A 21,234-nucleotide genomic window follows, 5' to 3' on the forward strand; every position below is an offset into this window, starting at 1 on the left:
CAGATCTGCATACCTTAACGATTTTTAAGATAAATATAAAATAAAAAATAGGTAGGTACTTTGTGTGAGGATGCAAAGTTTCTGGTTTTTTGTGGTCTGCGTGTAAAAACTATGACTGCGAATCACGTATTTCAACAATATATGACGTAAACGTAACTATTTGATGAAATTTGATGAATTTTGAAGCTTCTAGCCGTAAAAAGGGGGCAAAAAATGAGTTTATATGGGGTATATAATATATATACCACCGATCTCTATGATTTTTTTCAGACAACAATATATGCTATATACGTAAGCAATCGGTGAAATTTGAAGCTTATAGCTGTTAAAATGGGGTAGAAATTGCGGAAAGTTTCTTATCTGAACAATCGGTTGTATGAGATATATACTATATATACCACCAATCTCAATGATTTTTTCAGACAACAATATATGCTATACACGTAAGCATTTGGTGAAATTTGAAGCTTCTAGCTGTTAAAATGGGGAAGAAATTGCGCAAAGTTTCTTATCTGAACAATCGGTTGTATGAGATATATACTATATATACCACCGGTATCTATGATTTTCTCAGACAACAATATATGCTATACACGTAAGCATTTGGTGAAAGTTGAAGCTTCTAGCTGTTAAAATGGAGAAGAAATTGCGCAAATTTTCTTATCTGAACAATCGGTTGTATGGGATATATACTATATATACCACCGGTATCTATGATTTTCTCCGACAACAATATATGCTATACACGTAAGCATTTAGTGAAAGTTGAACATATCTAAACAATTTTTAAGATAAATATAAAATAAAAAATAGGTAGGTAATCTGTGTGAGGATGCAACGCTTCACGTTTTTTGTGGTCTGCATGTAAAAACTATGACTACGAATCACGTATTTCAAAAATATATGACGTAAACGTAACTATTTGATGAAATTTGATGAATTTTGAAGCTTCTAGCGGTAAAAAAGGGGCAAAAATGACAGTTTATATGAAGTATATAATATATATACCAGCGACCTCTATGATTTTTTCAGACAACAATATATGCTATATACATAAGCATATGGTGAAATTTGAAGCGTCTAGCTGTTAAAAAGGGGCAGAAATTGCGCAAAGTTTCTTAACTGAACAATCGGTTGTATGAGATATATACTATATATACCATCGATCTCAATGATTTTTTCAGACAACAATATATGCTATACACGTAAGCATTTGGTGAAAGTTGAAGCTTCTAGCTGTTAAAATGGGGAAGAAATTGCGCAAAGTTTCTTATCTGAACAATCGGTTGTATGGGATATATACTATATATACCACCGGTATCTATGATTTTCTCAGACAACAATATATGCTATACACGTAAGCATTTAGTGAAATTTGAACATATCTAAACGATTTTAAGATAAATATAAAATAAAAAATAGGTAGGTAATCTGTGTGAGGATGCAAAGCTTCACGTTTTTTGTGGTCTGCATGTAAAAACTGTGACTACGAATCACGCATTTCAAAAATATATGACGTAAAGCTAACTATTTGATGAAATTTGATGAATTTTGAAGCTTCTAGCCGTAAAAAAGGGGCAAAAATGAGAGTTTATATGAAGTATATAATATATATACCACCGATCTCTATGATTTTTTCAGACAACAATATATGCTATATACGTAAGCATTTTGTGAAATTTGAAGCTTCTAGCTGTTAAAACGGGGCAGAAATTGCGCAAAGTTTCTTATCTGAACAATCGGTTGTATGAGATATATACTATATATACAACCGATCTCTATGATTTTTTCAGACAACAATATATGCTATATATGTAAGCAATCGGTGAAATTTGAAGCTTATAGCTTTTAAAATGGGGTAGAAATTGCGAAAAGTTTCTTATCTGAACAATCGGTTGTATGAGATATATACTATATATACAACCGATCTCTATGATTTTTTCAGACAACAATAGATGCTATATACTTAAGCATTTGGTGAAATTTGAAGCTTCTAGCTGTTAAAATGGGGTAGAAATTGCGAAAAGTTTCTTATCTGAACAATCGGTTGTATGAGATATATACTATATATACAACCGATCTCTATGATTTTTTCAGACAACAATATATGCTATATATGTAAGCAATCGGTGAAATTTGAAGCTTATAGCTTTTAAAATGGGGTAGAAATTGCGAAAAGTTTCTTATCTGAACAATCGGTTGTATGAGATATATACTATATATACAACCGATCTCTATGATTTTTTCAGACAACAATAGATGCTATATACTTAAGCATTTGGTGAAATTTGAAGCTTCTAGCTGTTAAAATGGGGTAGAAATTGCGAAAAGTTTCTTATCTGAACAATCGGTTGTATGAGATATATAGTATATATACAACCGATCTCTATGATTTTTTCAGACAACAATATATGCTATATACGTAAGCAATCGGTGAAATTTGAAGCTTATAGCTGTTAAAATGGGGTAGAAATTGCGAAAAGTTTCTTATCTGAACAATCGGTTGTATGAGATATATACTATATATACAACCGAGCTCTATGATTTTTTCAGACAACAATATATGCTATATACGTAAGTATTCGGTGAAATTTGAAGCTTCTAGCTGTTACAATTGGGCTAAAATTTGCGAAAATATATATATATATACTATATATACCACCATATATATACTATATATACCAGCGATCTTTATGATTTTTTCAGACAACAATATATGCTATATACCTAAGCATTCGTTGAAATTTGAAGCCTCTAGCTCTTAAAATGGGGCAGTAATTACGAAAAGTTCCTTATCTGAACAATCGGTTGTGGGGGATATATACTATATATACGACCGATCTCATCAATTTTTTCAGGCAACAATATGCGCAATATACGAATATGGTGAAGTTTGAAGCTTCAATCTGTTAAATTGGGTAAGATATTACAAAAATCCTCTTTTTCTGAAAAATCGGTTGTATGGAGGATATATGCTATAGTGGTCCGATCCGGTCGGTTCCGACAAATGTCTAATCGGACACCCAAATACAACCGCTCACCAAATTTTATCAAGATATCTCAAAAATTGAGGGACTAGTTTGCATACAAACAGAAAGACGGACAGACGGACAGACGGACATGGCTAAATCAACTCAGCTCTTCAACCTGATTATTTCGGTATACTTAATGGTGGGTCTATCTATTTTCCTTTAAGGACTTACAATTTTCGGTTTCGTGACGAAATTAATATACCATTTCATTTTCATGAAAGGTATAATAAACTCTTGAGATGCCCGGAAATATACCCATATGCGTAACCAGTGCGCGTGTAGTTCTGAAGCTTCTGAGTGAAATTTTGAAATGATTTTGGGGAGTATTAGCGGGGGTTTTTGGGGGTCATTTGGACGTAATTTCTGTGACACCCTGGGGATCCTCCCTGGGTCTCTTGGGGTAAATTTTTGGGTAATTTCAGGGACTCCCTCGGGGTCCTACCGGGGTCTTTTGGGGGTCGTTCCGGGATCTTTTTGGGGACTCCCTCTGGGCCATTTGGAGGTCGTTCCGGGATCCCTTTGCGGACTCTCTCAGGGTCATTTGTGGGTTGTTCTGGGATATTTTTGGGGACTCTATCGGGGTCATTTGGGGGTTGTACTGGGATATTTTTAGGTACTCCCTCGGTGTCCTCCCGGGGTCGTTCCGGGATGGTTTTGGGGACTCCTTCGGGTCATTTCGGGTCATTCCGAGATGGTTTTGGGGACTCCCTCGGGGTCTCCCGGGGTCTTTTGGGGGTCTTTCCGGGATGTTTTTGGGACTCCATTGGGGTAATTTGGGGGTCATTCCGGGATGGTTTTGGGGACTCCATCGGGGTCATTTGGGGGTCATTCCGGGATGGTGTTGGGGACTTTATCAATAATTCTAGTTGTTTGACCTTCTTTGTGGGTTTGTTGCTTTGGTGCGTTTATTGTTTTGTGTTTATTTGTTGTTGTGTGTTTGTCTGTTGCACTTGTGTGATTACTTTCTTTTGAACAAGTTTTAAAGGCTCAAATATTGTGTCAGAAATTGTGTTTATCTGTTCGTTTATTATTCTTTCGTGGAATGTTTTATGTTTGTAGATTTCCATGTAACTGTTTTATTGATGTTTGCTGGGGAACATTAATTTCCGATCATATGATTGGCGAAGTTATACTCTGGTATAATGTTTGGATTCCGTGTTTTTTTTGTAATCTCTAATGTGTTCTCTGAACCTCGGTCTTATTTGCCGTCCTGTTTGTTCTATGTAACTGTGTTGGCATGCGCAGGTAAGCTTGTATACGCCGTGGCTGCTAAACGGATCCTATGAGTTAGTGTTAGTTCCTAGTGTTCGCCCTAGATTGAGCGATGTTTTGAACGCTGTGTTAATGTTGTGTTTTTTAAACAAATAAGGAAAGCTAATTTCGGAAGTAAACGAACATTACATACTCAGCTGAGAGCTTTGGAGACAAAATAAGGGAAAAGCACCATTTAGCAAAATGAACCTAGGGTAAACCTGAAATGTGTTTGTATGACATGTGTATCAAATGAGAGGTGTTAATGATTATTTAAAACGTAGTGGACCTTAGTTCTATAGGTGGACGCCTTTTCGAGATATCGAAATAAGGGTGGACCAGTGGTGACTCTATAACGTGTTTGTACGATATGGGTATCAAATTAAAAGTATTAATGAAGGTTTTGAAAGGGAGTAGCCCTTAGTTATATATGTGAAGCCCCCTCAATTTGCGTAGTACCCCCAAGATAAATGTTCAACTTTTTTTTTCCACACGTCGTGATAGCTCTATTGTGCAGATAATTTTTAGTGTATATGTAATATATGTTATGTATACTATATATTATATATTATGAATACTAGCAGACCCGGCAGACGTTGTTCTGCCCTAAATTTGGCCTATCTGCATACATTTTAATAAGCTTTTTCAGCTAACTCTGCCCTCCCGCCACACTCTCACTTTTTTCTGATCCTTTTGTTCACTCCTCCCTCCTTCCCCTTCTATTTTTTCTCTTCTCTCACGTTTTTCTAATTCTTCTTCATCCCTTATTGCCTGTCCCAGAGGGTGGTATGTATTTTGTTGCAGTCCCAGTCCTAATCCAAGTCCCAGTCCGTCTCTGGTCTACTTCCCGGAAAAAAGGATCGTAAATACTAATATAGGCAAATTTATATACCAAATTTCAGGAAAATCTAATCGGACGAATGTAAATAGGTATGTGGCTATTATTAATTCATGTCTCTGTATCGGCTTGGCATCCATATTTATCATTATATTATTTTTTGCCAGGTTGTCGCGACTAAATCGAATATCACAATGAAAATTAATTTAGAGCTCTCAGCAACAGCTTTCATTTCATATCCATATTACCTACACATTCCAGTGGTATCCGGGTCCACGTTTTGGCCTATATCTTAAGATCCTAGTCACCAAGCGGTATAATATATTACTCTGTACTAAAGCACTAATCAACAGCTTTCATTTGATATCCATATTGTAACGAATTTAGTGCAATTTGCAACCTTCTACTAACGTTCGAATCACTACACTGTTGAATAAATAACTCCACTATTCAATAATGCAAAATGGCCTTTATTAAAGTACTTCACAATAACATTTATACTTCGCAACTAATAGCTTGCTTAAACCAAACTGATTGTCGTGCCTCTATTGTTGCTGCTTTTTTACTCTGTGATTTCTCGTTCGCATACTTCTAGGAGCTTCCAGAATTTACTTAGTTACTGCTATAAAATTATAACTACAGATGCACGTGTATAGCTTCTCATATGCGCGTGTATATGTGAGTGACACTTCCACAGATAATTGCCTACTTTTGGGAGCATCTCAGATAAGATATATGCCTGTGTTTGTGCGTCTTTTCTCCGCTGCTCGTATGGACATATGGGTAGACATAATGATTGATTTGTTGATGTGCATAGGAGTCACTGCTTAGTATCGGCTTAGATATGATAGTACCCCTTAGTGTTGCTAGTATTCGTCACACTGCCCTCCACCTAAGTCTGATCGTCCCGATCAGACAAATTTCCTGATCTAGACGCCGCCAGCCTTTCCAGATGAACCAATTTCATTTTGGTTCGTAGTTTACCAATGGTTTGTATGCGGTAAACTCATCATTGACCCGTTTTACAACTTTACATGGGCTTTCCCAGTTACACTGCAATTTCGGGGACAAACCTTTTTTCGTTGTGGGTTGTATAACAGCACCAAATCTCCTTTTTTAAAACCTTCCGAATTAATTGCTTTATCGTATCTGGCTTTCATCTTGTCACTCATAATATTCGCCCGTTGCCTAACAAGATCGTGTATCTCTCTCAGTTCTTCTTCCAAGACACCAGTGGACTTCTTGACATTTCTCTCAGCATCGGCATCTATCCCAAACTTCAAATCAGCTGGCAGTCGAAGGTAATTGCCAAAAATAACTTTTGCAGGGGTTTGGCCCGTTGTCTCATGCACTGCTGAATAATGGTATGCGGGTATCCCACTCCTTATGGTACTTGTCTACTACTTTCCTTAAATGCTCCTCCAAGGTTCTATTGATACGTTCCACCATCCCATCAGACTGAGGATGCAATGCAGTTGTCCGTGTTTTTCGAATGCCTAATGATTTACACATTTCCTGGAACACAGCTGATTTGAAATTCCTGCCTTGGTCAGAATGCAACTCTATTGGTACACCATACCTTGCAACCCAATTGTTTATAAAAACTTCTGCTACTGTTTCTTGATTTGGGATTGGGTATACTTCTGGCCATTTGCTGAAATAATCCATAACCACCAGTACATATTTGTTTCCGCAGTTGCTAGTAAGAAATGGACCCGCGACATCCATACCAATCCTTTCAAATGGCGCACCTGAGTTTATTGCTTCATCTGGCCATGACTTCGAGTTTTGGGCCTTTTGCTCTGCTGCAAACCTCGCAGTTCGCAATCCACTCAGTGACCGACTGACGGCAACTAACCCAATATAATCTCTGTCTAATCTTCTCGAGCGTCTTCGTGATTCCAAGATGACCTCCACTTGGACCATTATGCAGCTCGCTGAGCACGTCAGGAATCCTATTTCTGGGAACAACTATCAGTTTCTTCTTGCATTGACCATCCTCACTCTCCCACACTCGATGCAAGCAACGGGATATCAATTCTAAACTGTTCCACTGTTCCCAATATGACTTCGCAATGGGTCTCTCTGCTGACATTTCCTCTCTGTTTGGTCTTTCGTTTCGTTCGAGCCCTTCTAACTGACACTTTCTTAGTCGTTCCTTGTCCCATTCACCCGTACACGTTATAGTCATTAGCCGGACGTCTATAATGTCTTCTTTAGCCTCGGCCTTTGAACAGTGTTTGCATTCCAAACTACATGGTCTTCGTGACATTGCATCAGCATTTCCATGGGTACTACCTTTTCGATGCTCAATGGAAAAGTCATAGCTTTGTAGTCGCTCGATCCACCGTGCCAATTGTCCTTCTGGATTACGGAACTGCAGAAGCCATTTCAACGCTGCGTGATCTGTCCTGATGCGGAATCGTTGGCCGTAGAGGTATTTGTGAAAATGTTTAATGCACTCTACCAATGCCAACAGCTCTCTCCATGTAACGCAATAGTTCCTCTCTGGTTTTCCAATCGAACGGCTGTAATATGCAACTACCTTCACCTGTCCATCGACCAGTTGTGATAAAACGCCTCCTATTGCATATCCACTCGCATCTGTATCTAGAATAAATGTTGCTCCTGGAATCGGATTTGCCAACATTGGGGCAGTGCACAAACGCTCCTTCAATGTTTGGAAAGCCACCTCTTGCCCCTTCTTCCAGTCAAAAGCTTTATTTTTTCTTTTAAGCTCATGGAGGCTATGGGCTACGCTGGAGAAGTTTGGCACAAATCGGCGGTAATATGTGCACAGCCCAAGGAAACTTCTCAATTCATGCAGGTTCAGTGGTCTTGGCAAATCCTTTACTACCTCTATCTTTTCATTCGCAGTACAGATGCCTTCTGTCGTTACCTTGTGACCCAAATTGTTTACTTCCGTTTTAAAAAGCGAACACCTTTTGGGACTTAGTTTCAGACCAGCGCCAGCTATTCTCTGGAAAACATCCTCTAAGTTTTTAAGATGTTCATCAAAGTCCTTGCCCAATAGGATGATATCGTCCAGGTACACCAAGCATGTTTTCCAATGTAGTCCTTTCAATACCTGATCCATGAGTCTCTCGAAAGTAGCTTGTGCATTACATAGACCAAAGAGCATTACTGTAAATTGCCAAAGACCATCTCCGAAGGCTGTTTCCTCTTTGTCTTCCTCCTTCACCTCCACTTGCCAGTAACCACTTTTAAGGTCCAGTGTGGCAAACCATTTCGTACCAGAGAGCGAGTCCAGAGTGTCGTCAATTCTTGGCAATGGGTAGCTATCCTTTTTCGTGACGTCGTTTATCTTGCGGTAGTCCACGCAAAACCTCATTTTCCCATCCTTCTTCTTCACAAGTACCACAGGTGAGCTGCATGGACTAGCTGATGGTTCGATGATGCCGCTGTCGCTCATTTCTTGTACGATTTGACTCACAACTTCCCGTTTCGCCAGTGGAACACTACGAGGAGCTTGACGTATCGGCCTCGCGTCTCCAGTGTCAATTTAATGTTTCAAAACATTGGTGCGGCCTGGTTTGGAACCATCCTGGTCAAATATGTTTGCGTACTTTAGGAGCAGTTGCTTTGCCTTACTCTGATAATCTTCCTCTGGCCCCTGCGTCCATGCCGTGATGTCATTTTAAATACCAGTATTACTAGGCGAAACTTGTTCCTGGAGCTGTTCACAGTTAATAACTACTTCAGCCTATTGGCATTTTCCCAAAATAGCTCCTTTGGTCAGTTTGAGTGGTGACTTGAACTCATTGAGTACTCTTACCGGAATACGTCCATCTTGTTTTGTCATAGCCAGGGTTTTTCCTACAAGTATGTTCGGTGCTGATTTGTTTGCTGCTTCGACAACCCACAATTTGTTTGTCCCACAATCTCCACCAACCTTCGACCAGATGACTGCTTCTGATTTTGGTGGTATTTGCTGACTCTCTTCCACCAGCACTCGTTTACTGCTGTAGCCCCTCCCGTAGCAAAATTAAGTGGTACATCCATGTCGATCTTGATGATCGATTAAGAACTCCACTCCAATTATGATTTCATCAACAATCTCTGCCACTATAAAATTGTGTACTACCGTGACGTTCCCAATTGCGACTTCACATGCTACTTCTCCTAGAACCATGCTGTCTTCTCTAGTGGCTGTACGCAATCTTGCTCCATGCAATGATCTTATCTTCTTATTGACTATATCCGCTCGAATGATGGAATGAGATCTTCAGTCAGTAAACGTTCCTTTCCATCCACGTGTCCTCAGACAGTAAGATTGTTTGACCTTCTTCCAACTTGCGAGATAGAGATTATGGGCCATTCAATTGCGGGAGCCAGCTGTCGCCTCTTGCGGCTGACTCGCTTTAGTTTAACGATTGGGTGGACTTGGAGATTTGCTCATCTCCTTCAGCTCTGCGTTTACGGCCACCCACATTGTTGGAACTATTAGGGTTGGTATTGCAATAATATGCAATGTGCCCTGGCTTACCACACTTAGAGCATTTGACTGCATCATTATTTTTCTGTTGCGTTCCTTTTAAAGCTTCCAAAATTGCGTCTACCCACTCTGGTCTTTCTACTTCGACACGATGAGCTTTGTATGCTGGTTTACTCAATAGTGAGGCAGTTTCCTGAGTCAATGCATGTGATATCGTTTCTGCAAATGTTGGTTTTGGGTTTGCGGATGTAGCTCGCTTTGTTTCGACGTCCCGTACGCCATTTATAAAGCTCTGAATCTTTACAATTTCAGTGTATTCCACGGGTGCGTCCGCATTTGCCAAATGAGCCAATCTTTCAAAATCCGAGGCAAACTCCTGCAAAGTCTCATTCGCTCTTTGGTGACGGTTTTGCAACTCAATTTGGTATATCTGTTTTCTATGCTCGCTTCCGTATCGCCTCTCTAGAGCACTCATCAAAGTTTCGTAGTTGTTCCGCTCTCCCTCGGGAATCATCTGTAGGATTTCAGCAGCAGATCCTTTCAATGCCACCAATAGTGCAGCAATATTATCTTCAGTATTCCAGTTGTTCACTGTTGCGGTCTTATCAAACTGAAGCTTAAATACCTGGAAAGGAACAGATCCGTCAAAAGATGGAGTTTTTACCTTCGTATTTCTTGCTGAAACAACTGGGCGATTTAGTAGCAGCTCCTGTATATGACCATTTAAAGCATCTACCTCCGCCTCGATTTTGTTCTCAAACTACATTATTTTTTCGTCCATACGGGCTTCTAATTGTGCAGAGATCTGCGATGATACCTGTGTTGAAATTTGTCCCAACATTTCGGATATACGTGCTTCCTGTGCCTCAATCCTGGATGCTATTCGTGACGACATTTTGGATATACGTGCCTCCTGTGTTTCAATCCTGGATGTTATTTGTAACGACATTTCGGATATACGTGGCTCCTGTGATTCCATTTGGGATGCCATATATGTCTTCTGGCATTCCAGTTGAGATGCCATTGTCGATGTTTGAGCAGATATTGCAGCCAAAATCATGTTCAAGTCTGTGCCCGTAACTGTCTGCGATGTTTCGTTTTTCTCTTCAATTTTTGTTGTTGTCTCGTCCCCATCAGGATAAAAGAAATACTCGTCCACATCAATTCCTTGCGACTTCATTACCTCTCGTAGCCGTGCTTGAAATTCGATCTTATTGCCGGTTGTATTCAATCCACGGTTCTCCAACTCCTTTTTCAGTTGCTGGATCTTTAATTCACTCAACTTTGCCATGCCCAAGTTGTTTTCAAAATCTTCGGAATTTATTCAACAATTCCTCTTCCGACACCAATTGTAACGAATTTAGTGCAATTCCTCTTATTTGCAACCTTCTACTAACGTTCAAATCACTAAACTGTTGAATCAATAACTCCACTATTCAATAATGCAAAATGGCCTGTATTAAAGTACTTCACAATAACACTTATACTTCGTAACTAATAGCTTGCTTAAATCAAACTGATTGTCGTGCCTCTACTGTTGCTGCCTTTTATACTCTGTGTTTCTCGTTCGCATACTTCTAGGCGCTTCCAGAATTTACTTAGTTACTGCTATAAAATTATAACTGCAGATGCACGTGCATAGCTTCTCATATGCGCGTGTATATGTGAGTGACACTTCCACAGATAATTGCCTACTTTTGGGAGCATCTCAGATAAGATATATGCCTGTGTTTGTGCGTCTCTTCCCCGCTGCTCGTATGGACATAAGGGTAGACATAATTATTGATTTGTTGATGTGCATACGAGTCACTGCTTAGTATCGGCTTAGAGACGATAGTACCCCCACAGATAATTTCCTACTTTTGGGAGCATATCAGATAAGATATATGCCTGTGTTTGTGCATCTCTTCCCCGCTGCTCGTATGGACATATGGGTAGACATAATTATTGATTTGTTGATGTGCATACGAGTCAATGCTTAGTATCGGCTTAGAGACGATAGTACCCCTTAGTGTTGATAGTATTCGTCACAATATTATATAAACACATTCTAGGGGTACCCGTGTCCACGTTTGAACGAAATCAACCGACGCATCTCTTCAACCACCGGCGACCAACTAGCACACATTTTAGCCTTTCCCTTTATATATATAGATTTTTATTTTTCATATTTCACTATAATATTAAAACGAAATGCAGATATTCGTTGCTTTTGAGATTCGGCTTAAAAATTGCAGATGGAACAACTAAAGACTCTCCTGAATTAAAAAAAATGCCTTAGTACTTCTAAATAGCGGGCCCCCACAGAAACCCCGGGTCCGGGGTTAATCCCCCCCTCTCACCGGGCCTGATGATGTGCTCTACTTGATATCATTCGCTGTAATATTTTTTATTGATAAGCAGGTTGTTTAATTAAACACCAAGTACACGAAAGTATAACCGTACCACCTAAAAATATGAGCGCCGCTGCGTATACGTAACATTTTGTTATTATGTATAAACATGTAAAAAAATTTGCAATAAAATAATATTGCGACTATAAACTGAGATATAACCTATCCTATATTTCAAGTTAGATAAAACTACATTAGGGGTACAAAACAAATTCAAAATCGGTGCAGTAGTTTAGGAGTCCATCGCGGACAAACAATGTGACACGTGATTTTTATGTATAAAGATATGTATATAAAGCTTTGTTGAAATACTATAATATATGTATTAAAAAATATAGAAATCCTTGCTATTTCCTTCCTTTATAGAGCCGCACATGTTGATAATGGAATATGCCATGAGAGGACGATTACTCTCTCTATTGCGTGCTGCTCGCAGTGCCACAAACATTTTACCTGCATCTGTGCCGGGAGGGCGTAGTTTAACACCACTCTCGCCACGAACGTTAGGTGGTTTTGCTCTCGACATCGCTTGTGGAATGGAGTATATTGCTGAAAAAAGGGTAATTTCTACACAATGTAAATAAACTTCTTTGTTTCAAAACAAATTTGCTCATAAACATGAAAAACTACAGTTATGCATCAGCGTGGTTAGCTAAGCTGCAATAATTTTTTTTTTTGCATTAGGCCTTTAAATTTAAATTCTTAATGCAATAATTTTTTCAAATTTATTGTAAAAAGAAATTTGCAATGCATTTTTTTGGGAAAATTAATGCTTAATGACATTTGAAAGCAATGCTGACGTCCTAACAAAGAATGTGGGTATTAGCATTTTTTTTCGAAGATACATAAGTCATTTACACAGGCGTCAAAATCGTGTATAAGGAATTAAAATTTGGACTCTTTTTTTGAATATATGTAAAGATCACATCAAAATAAGTCTATAATATTTATTTTCAATAAAAAAAAAACGAGAAAATGTTGGAAAGTTACCAATAAGTTAATATGTCAGTTTCAGTAAAAACAGTGCATTTGTGGAAATGTTCCGAACACGTTGTATATATGAATGGTAAATTTGTAGGTTTGACAAGAATGTTTAAAGTTTAATATTTAATTGAAAAATCATTTACCTAACAGTTCCTTGAAATTTTTTATAACATAAATTATGCATTTTATATCGCCTTTTCTGTGCTAAATGCAACTTATAATCGCAAGAAAATGTTTGGTATAAGTGGTGTACATTTTGTCTATTGTATTTAAAGAAAAATAAAAATTCCTAGAATTTTGCGTAACTTAAATTTATTTAGCTAATGAAATAATTCTATGACGGGAACTACATTTAGACCATTTTGAATACTTTATTTACAATAAATAAGTTCACTAAATTCTTTTAATTCAAACATGTCCCACCGGTGACACTTATAGTACATACATATATGAAATTATAGAAGTAAAATAATTTAAGAGAAATTAATTACTTTAACGTAAATGGATATCCAAAATGTTTGTATATCTAAAAGTATTTAAACAAAACAAGCTACTTTCACATAGTTGCAGAGCTTTAATAATATACTAGCAGACCAGGCAGACGTTGTTCTGCCGTAAGTTTTGTCTATCTGCATACATCTTAATAAATTCTTTCCGTCTAACTCTGCCTCCCCCCTCTTATATTTTTCTTAATATTTTATTCACTCCTCCCTCCGTCTTTTTCAATTCAGCTATCTCTATTTCGTCTCACCCTATCTCTTCCTCAGTCTCCTTCTCCCCCTTTTCTCTTCTCTCAAGTTCTTCTCATTCTCCTTCATCTCTTATTGCCAGTCCCAGAGGGTGGTCCTAATCCCAGTCCCAGTCCGTCTCTGGTCTAGTTCCCGGAAAAAAGGATCGTAAATACTAATACAGGCAAATTAATACACCAAATTTCAGGCAAATCGAATAGGACGTACATAGGTACATATATAGGTATGTGGGTATTATTAATTCATGTCTTTATTTCGACTTCGCATGTTTATTTATCAGTTTTGCCAGGTTGATGCTACTAAATCGAATATTACAATGGAAATTACTTTAAAGCTCTCAGCAATAGCTTTCATTTGATACCCATAATACACATACATTGTACACGTATCCGGGTCGACGTTTTGGCCTATATCTCAAGACCCTTGTCACTCAGCGATATAAAAATTACTCTGTACTAAAGCACACATCAACAGCTTTCATTTGCTATCCATATTACACGCACCTTCTAGGGGTATCCGAGCTTCTCTTCCAATTTGCGTCGTGCTCCTCTTGATTTTCCCTACAAATTGGCCGGACGGGACCTACATGTTTTATGCCGATTCCGAACGGCATCTGCAAGGCAGATGAGTTTTCACTGAGAGCTTTTCATGGCAGAGATACACCCGGAGCCCTTGCCAAACACTGCCGAGGGGCGACCCCGCTTAGAAAAATTTTCTTCTAATTGAAAAGCCTTATTTCTAAAATTTTGATGTTGCTTTGTCCGGGGTTTGAACCCAGGGCATACGGTGTGGTAGGCGGAGCACGCTACCATCACACCACGGTGGCCGCCACCGGGTCCATGTTTGGCCTATATCTCGAGACCGTAGTGACCCAGCGGTGTAAAACTTACTCTGTACTTAAGCATACGTAAATAGCTTCAATTTGATACCTATAATGTAAAAATACATTCTAGGTGTATCCGGGTCCACGTTTTGGGCTATATCTCGAGACCCTAGCCTCCCAGTTGTATGCAAATTATCCTATACTATAGCACTCATCAACAGCTTTCATTTGATATCCATATTGTATAAACACATTCTAGGGGTACCCGGGTGCTCGTTTTGGGCTATATCTCGAGACGCTAGGCTCCCAGGTGTATGAAAATTATCCTGTACTATGGCACTCATCAACAGTTTTCATTTGATATCCATAATGTATAAACACATTGTAGGGATACCCGGGTCCACGTTTTGGGCTATATCTCGAGACCCTAGCATCCCAGGAACATGAAAATTATCCTGTACTATAGCACTCATCAACAGCTTTCATTTGATATCCATATTGTATAAACACATTCTAGGTGTACCCGGGTCCACGTTTTGGGCTATATCTCGAGACCCTAGCCTCCCAGTTGTATGAAAATTATCCTGTACTATAGCACTCATCAACAGCTTTCATTTGATATCCATATTGTATAAACACATTCTAGGGGTACCCGGGTCCACGTTTTGATCTCAAGACCCTAGACACGTAGCGAAAAAAAAGGTAGACGTTGGCCGATTCTCAGACCTACTTAATATGCTCACAAAATTTCATGATAATCGGTTCAGCCGTTTCGGAGTAGTTCAGCCTCTAAAACCGTGACAGACGAATTTTATATATTAGATAGATAACTTGACTAGTGGATAGCGTCTAGTTTTAGTCTTATCTCTGACAATTAAAGATTTTATAAGAATTTGCAAATATACCAGAACAATGTGAATTTTATTACAGAAATAATTGGATGTCAATCATCTCAAAATATCTCTTAGAACAAAAACTGATTTAAAAAAAAATGTAGTACGAAAAAATATATATTTTATTAATTTCTTACTACGGTTGCTTGGGCATGCAACATAAATCTATCTATCTGTCTATAAATCTTATAAAATAAAGTCGCTAAATGCCATGTATGCACATAACTTCACATAGAATGCTCCGATTTTAAAACGGTTTTTTGCATTTGAAAGCTTAGCTACGTGAGATGGTACAGTTAATATAATTTGAAGGTATATGTTATAGGGGCGTGGCAAATTGCCAAAATGTAGTAGAAAATCATAAAATTTTTGTTTACACAGCTATAACTCATAAACGGAAGGATGGATTTGAAAAATTCTACTTTTCAGTAAAACTTTGAAATATTTACCTTCGTTCTGCATCAAAAAAAAAAAACTTTATTCCTTTCTTATATCAGCCAAATTGTTTAAACAAAAGTAACTTTTTTACCAAAAAATTCGTGTGTGTGATTGTTCGGTCTCAACTGTGCGAGCAAATTACTTTTGAGTGAGACATGATGCGACACATACGTATATACACACAGCATTCGCTGCGTTATTTAACTTCGGCCGTAGGTTTATAGGTATGTATGTATTTTGATATCAGCTTAACATACATATGTATGTACATACACAAATAATAATAAATGGTTAAGATTGCATACATCTCTTGAAAAATACTCTTTCGTTAAAAATATTGAACACAACTATTTGTAACTAGGGTCTTGAGATATAGGCCAAAACGTGGATCAGGGTAACACTAGGATGTGTTTTTACATTAGGGGTATCAAATTGAAGCTGTTGATGAGTGCTTTAGTGCCGGGTAGTTTCCATACCTATAGGTGACTAGGGTCCCGAGGTATAGGCCAAAACGTGGACCAGGGTAACACTAGGATGTGTTTTTACATTATGGGTATTAAATTGAAGCTGTTGATGTGTGCTTTAGTACAGAGTAGTGTATACCGCTGGTGACTAGGGTTTCGAGATATAGGCCAAAACGTGGATCCGGATACCCCTAGAATGTGTGTGTAATATGGATATCAAATGAAAGCTGTTGCTCAGACCTTTAAAGCAATTTTCATTGTGATATTCGATTTAGTCGCATCAACCTGGCAAAACTGATAAATATGCCCGCGAAGCCGAAAAAAGCATGAATTGATAATACCCACATACCTATTTACACATACGTCCTATTCGATTTGCCTGAAATTTGGTATATAGATTTGCTTATATTAGTATTTACGATCCTTTCTTCGGGGAAGTAGACCAGAGACGGGCTGGGAATGAGATTAGGACTAGGATAGGGACTGAGATTCGGAGTGGGACTGGAACTCGGAATAGGACTGGAACAAAATACATACCACCCTTGTGTTATTAATAATAATGGCTCGATAGTATCGATTGATATTGCTTTTCGATACTATCGGTGTATATCCATAGTCCAGGCTATCGATAGTCTTCCAAGAAATACATGTGTATGAACATAAGTGTATATATTTGAAAAAAATGTCAACTCGTTACAGATCGTACATCGAGATCTTGCAGCTCGCAATGTTTTACTTGATCACAACGGAGTTTGTAAAATTTGTGATTTCGGCATGTCTATTGATTTGGATGCTGCGCGGAAACGGAAGGAAATAGAGAATAGCCATACAAATGAAATAATCCAAAACAATTCAAAGAAAAACAAGTTCGATTTTGGAAGCCGTTTTATAATAAATCAATGGAACAGCAATTTTAAAGGTTCAAACTGTAGTCAAAATTTGGGAAAATATATTGGCGAACACAACTCTAACATACATGGACATGTGCATAGTCATGATACAATTAGCCGTAGACCGGCTTTACCAATACGGTGGATGGCACCAGAGGCATTACAATATCACACGTTCACTAGCGATACTGATGTGTGGGCGTTTGGAATTGTTCTTTGGGAAATAGCTACGCTTGGTAATTATTTACATCATAAAATCTAATATTATTTAATATCTATGTATATCCAAAATAATATGAAACTTTTAGGTGCAATCCCCTATGCAAATTTGTCGGGAAGGGAAATTATACGAAGAGTACCCAATGGGCTTAGACCAGAGCTACCCAAAGAAGGCCGTCATGAATTTTACAACTTAATGACACGTTGTTGGAACAAAGATCCAAATTTACGCCCATCATTTACATATGCACGTCAAGAAATATCTCGAACCATGCACAAGTTGGTAGAGGATGATTCGGCTTCTTCAGATTATATGGACGTCAGCGGTTTCAGCGAAGATCTGGAGCATGGCATAGTTTACTTTAATCACCGAATATCTGAGTTCGAATGCGAAATATGACCATAACTGAACTTCCCTGAGGCTTTTTCTTTTACATTACGTTATAGTTGTAACGTTCTCCACCTAAAAGGATACTTAAGAGCTAACATACTTGGGTACTGTGGAAAGAATTTCTACTTCCACTAATATCAAAAACAGTGAATGGTTGTGGATAAATATATCCACTAGATATATAAAAAACAATTTAGGGAAAAATAATTCTAGTGGAAATATTTTACTAACATTTTTAGGTGGTGATAAACCGCTAAAAAGGTGTTGCTGTCTAATAAAGTAGTCGGTCGTTTCTTCGCTCCGCCATTTGGCGCCACTTGGAAGCACCAAGTAAGATCAAATCGCTTTTCGATTGTCGTTTTCCACGTACTTGGGTAGTTTCGTCCCCCGATAACGATACCTGCTGAGCCTTAGCATCTTTTTTCATTCGTATAGCATTTTCTCGACTTGCTATAAATAAATGGAAACAATATTAAAACAATCACTGTGGACGGTTTCGGTAATTATTTTGTAACACGCCGAAGATCCTGGGTTCAAGCCCCGAGCAAAGCAGCATCAAAAACTTAGACACAAGCTTTATAAGCGGGGTCGCCCCTGGGCAGTGATTTGGCAAGCCCTCTGAGTATTTTTCCGCCATTAAAAGCTCCTCAGTGAAAACTCGTCTGTTGGAGTTACACATGTAGGTTCCGTCCAGCCAATTTGTAGAAAAAGTTAAAAGGAGCTAAAAAACTCTTTGTAGTTTATTGCGCCTCGCATTTATTTATTTATATTTGTCGCCTAAGAATATATTGCTTATTGCTTAAACCTTGACAAATCGCTACTCGAGAAGGTACCGAAGATGAGATGAGAAAAGTTCCCAGAGGAGGGCTGCTCAATTATATGCGGCAGTGAACTTAGGGCGAAATTAACAAATTATTACGAAATGTTTTGGTTTTTCGGCCAAGTTTTCTATTACGCTCTTATTTTCTTTTTCATGTTTGTGCCGTTTTTCGTCCATTTCGTTTGAAATTTGACAAGGGACGAAGGAAAATCTTTCCAATATACATAGATGAGTTATTTGGTTTTGCTATCCCTCAATATATCTTGGGTTTGGAAACAGTAATATTTAGATTAAGCAAACACTTGGTTTAAAAGTTAAAAAAAAAAAATGATTTTCGGCTCAGAAAATGTTCTTATCGGCATATACCTACGGAGTCAGAGTAATTAAAAAACGACTTTAGATCTTCAAAATTGGCGACAAAAGGCGAAACAAGGAAGTGGCTGCGAGGCCACAACATTTTAACTGGCTAAGTGCCAGTAAAATGCACACCATTCCACTTAACTTCTAAAAATACGAGTTGCAGACTTGTTTTTTACACCCGACATTACAAGAAATTACTAATATCGCGAATATGCGTTTTTATCGAAAGCTTTAATCGAAATATACCTACATTTTTTTCTCCATACCTTAATATCATCAAGTGCTAGTAGCAGTATTATTTGTATAATCTTAATAAATGTAAAGCCTTAAAATCCTAAAATACGTACATATGCCTGTCTATAGTTTAGCATAAATTGTACATATGTTTTTTACGTACGGGTAGTAGGACGCAAAAAATTTCTGTTAAAGTTATATATTTGTAATATTTAATATAAATATATAATTTAATTTATCATATAAATTTGTTAGGATAGATAATTAGATTTAATCTTAGATTCTCTAGTCTGTATCAATATATATAATATATACTTATGTATATATGAACGACCGGCAGCAATAAGGATATTCATATTGGACGCTTTCAGCGAACACAAGTGTTGATCATTCGTTGAGTGATAACTTTCTGAACGCAACGTTGTGTATTTACGGATCCACTCAACGGTTGGAATTTACGGCAAATAACTGAGCAGATTTTTTTCCTAAAACTATGGCGAAGTGTATAAAATAATTGAAGTAGTTCTTTTCTTTAAAATTTAAAGATAGTTATTTAAGTTGGCAGTTGGCTCAACTCGCCGTTCATAAAACAAATTTCTATCACTTAATTGACGGAAACATTGACACACAACTGTCGATCAATCTTTGATTTATAACTTTCTGAAGGCACTATTATGTATTTATGATCCAGAAAACGGATTGGATTTTACTTTAATTTACTGAGCATATATTTTTCAAGCTGCCTTCACTCATCGTGTTTATTCTGCTGGTTGGCAGTTCTTTGACATTTTGCATACAAATTTTCCTTGTTGTTGTAGTAACGATAAAGACACTCCCGAAGGATTTGGGGAGTGCTATCGATGTTGATGGTACGTTCCGGTAACAAAGCACCATTAACGTACTAGCTCGACCATCTCGGGAACGATTTATATGACCACATAAAACTTTCTAGGCCATCCCGCCTCCCCACCCCCAGTTCTATAAGGAACTTGGGGTCGCCAGAGCCTCGGCTCTTAATGAAACATGATTCGCCACGGTTAGGTGAGGTTGACAATTGGTTTGGAGAAGCTATATATTGCGCTGACAACGCCTTGAGAGGGTTGCGCTACACAACCCCCTGAATCAATTTCGTATTTTAGCCTCTTACGACAGGCATAGCTACCGCGAGTATATTCTAAGCCTTCTAATACTGTGGTGACGTGTGAAAGATAATTCAAGAGATCCTTTCTTTAAATTTACGAATATTTATTTCATTTGACAGTTAGTTGCTCCACCTCGCCGTTCATAACACAAAATTTCTATAGTGAACTGACATGTTTGCAAGGAAACAAAATCAGTGTTTGCTAGAATGTGCATTAGCACAATTCAATTCGACTTTACGATGCACACTACCAAACACAAAATAATAAAATACGTGGGGCAGCTCGAATTGTTTTTGAGTATTGTATTTGTGCGGCACAATATTACACAAAAATCTTAATGTGCATTGAATGCACAAAACAGGCAACTTATTGTGCAAGCAACAATGCACGCAAACGTGAATTCTTTCAGTGCCTGGTTTGTGTATTTCAGTGCACACTAAGGGCATCATTCTCTATTGCGAAACGAATGATCGTTTCGCCTCGAAGACGAATCGTTCGCCCGTTTGTATTTTGTATAACGATAACGGTTCAAGACGAAAACAGCTGACTTTTACGTAAGCCCACTAGTAGGCCTTCTTACAGGTCACGGTCTCATGGGCATTTACGGTGCCTATATGGGCATGCAGACAAATGACTTCTGCCGCAGCTGTAGGGACGAGGAGGAGATAGAAAGCGTAGAGCACTATCTGTGCCACTGTCCCGCACTGTCAAAAACCCGGTACCAATGCCTCCACAAACACTCTTTTGGGTGCCTTGCGGAGGTTGAATCTATAAACCCAAACGACATCTTGCGTTTCATTAGGCAAACGCGCTCGTTTAGCCTCACTGGGGTCTAAACTTTCTTCTTCTTCGAAAAG

General features: G+C 38.2%; 1 protein-coding gene across 18 annotated transcripts in view; it reads left to right on the forward strand.

Moving 5' to 3' along the window:
- Tie (Tie-like receptor tyrosine kinase) overlaps positions 1–19,581 on the forward strand; it is a 64,574-nt gene extending 44,993 nt beyond the window's left edge. For 17 of the 18 annotated variants that reach the window (XM_067791010.1, XM_067791004.1, XM_067791009.1 and 14 more), the window contains 3 exons: positions 12,337–12,530; positions 17,021–17,447; positions 17,520–19,581. In XM_067791010.1, coding sequence (XP_067647111.1) covers positions 12,337–12,530; positions 17,021–17,447; positions 17,520–17,830 — 932 coding nt within the window. In that variant the 3' untranslated portion in view covers positions 17,831–19,581. The remainder of the gene's footprint in view (positions 1–12,336; positions 12,531–17,020; positions 17,448–17,519) is intronic. The other variant, XM_067791021.1, reaches the window with a different exon arrangement.
- The last annotated feature ends 1,653 nt before the right edge of the window (positions 19,582–21,234 follow it).

This window comes from Eurosta solidaginis, chromosome 5 (assembly GCF_040869045.1).
Source record: "Eurosta solidaginis isolate ZX-2024a chromosome 5, ASM4086904v1, whole genome shotgun sequence".
Classification (NCBI taxonomy): Eukaryota; Metazoa; Arthropoda; class Insecta; order Diptera; family Tephritidae; genus Eurosta; species Eurosta solidaginis.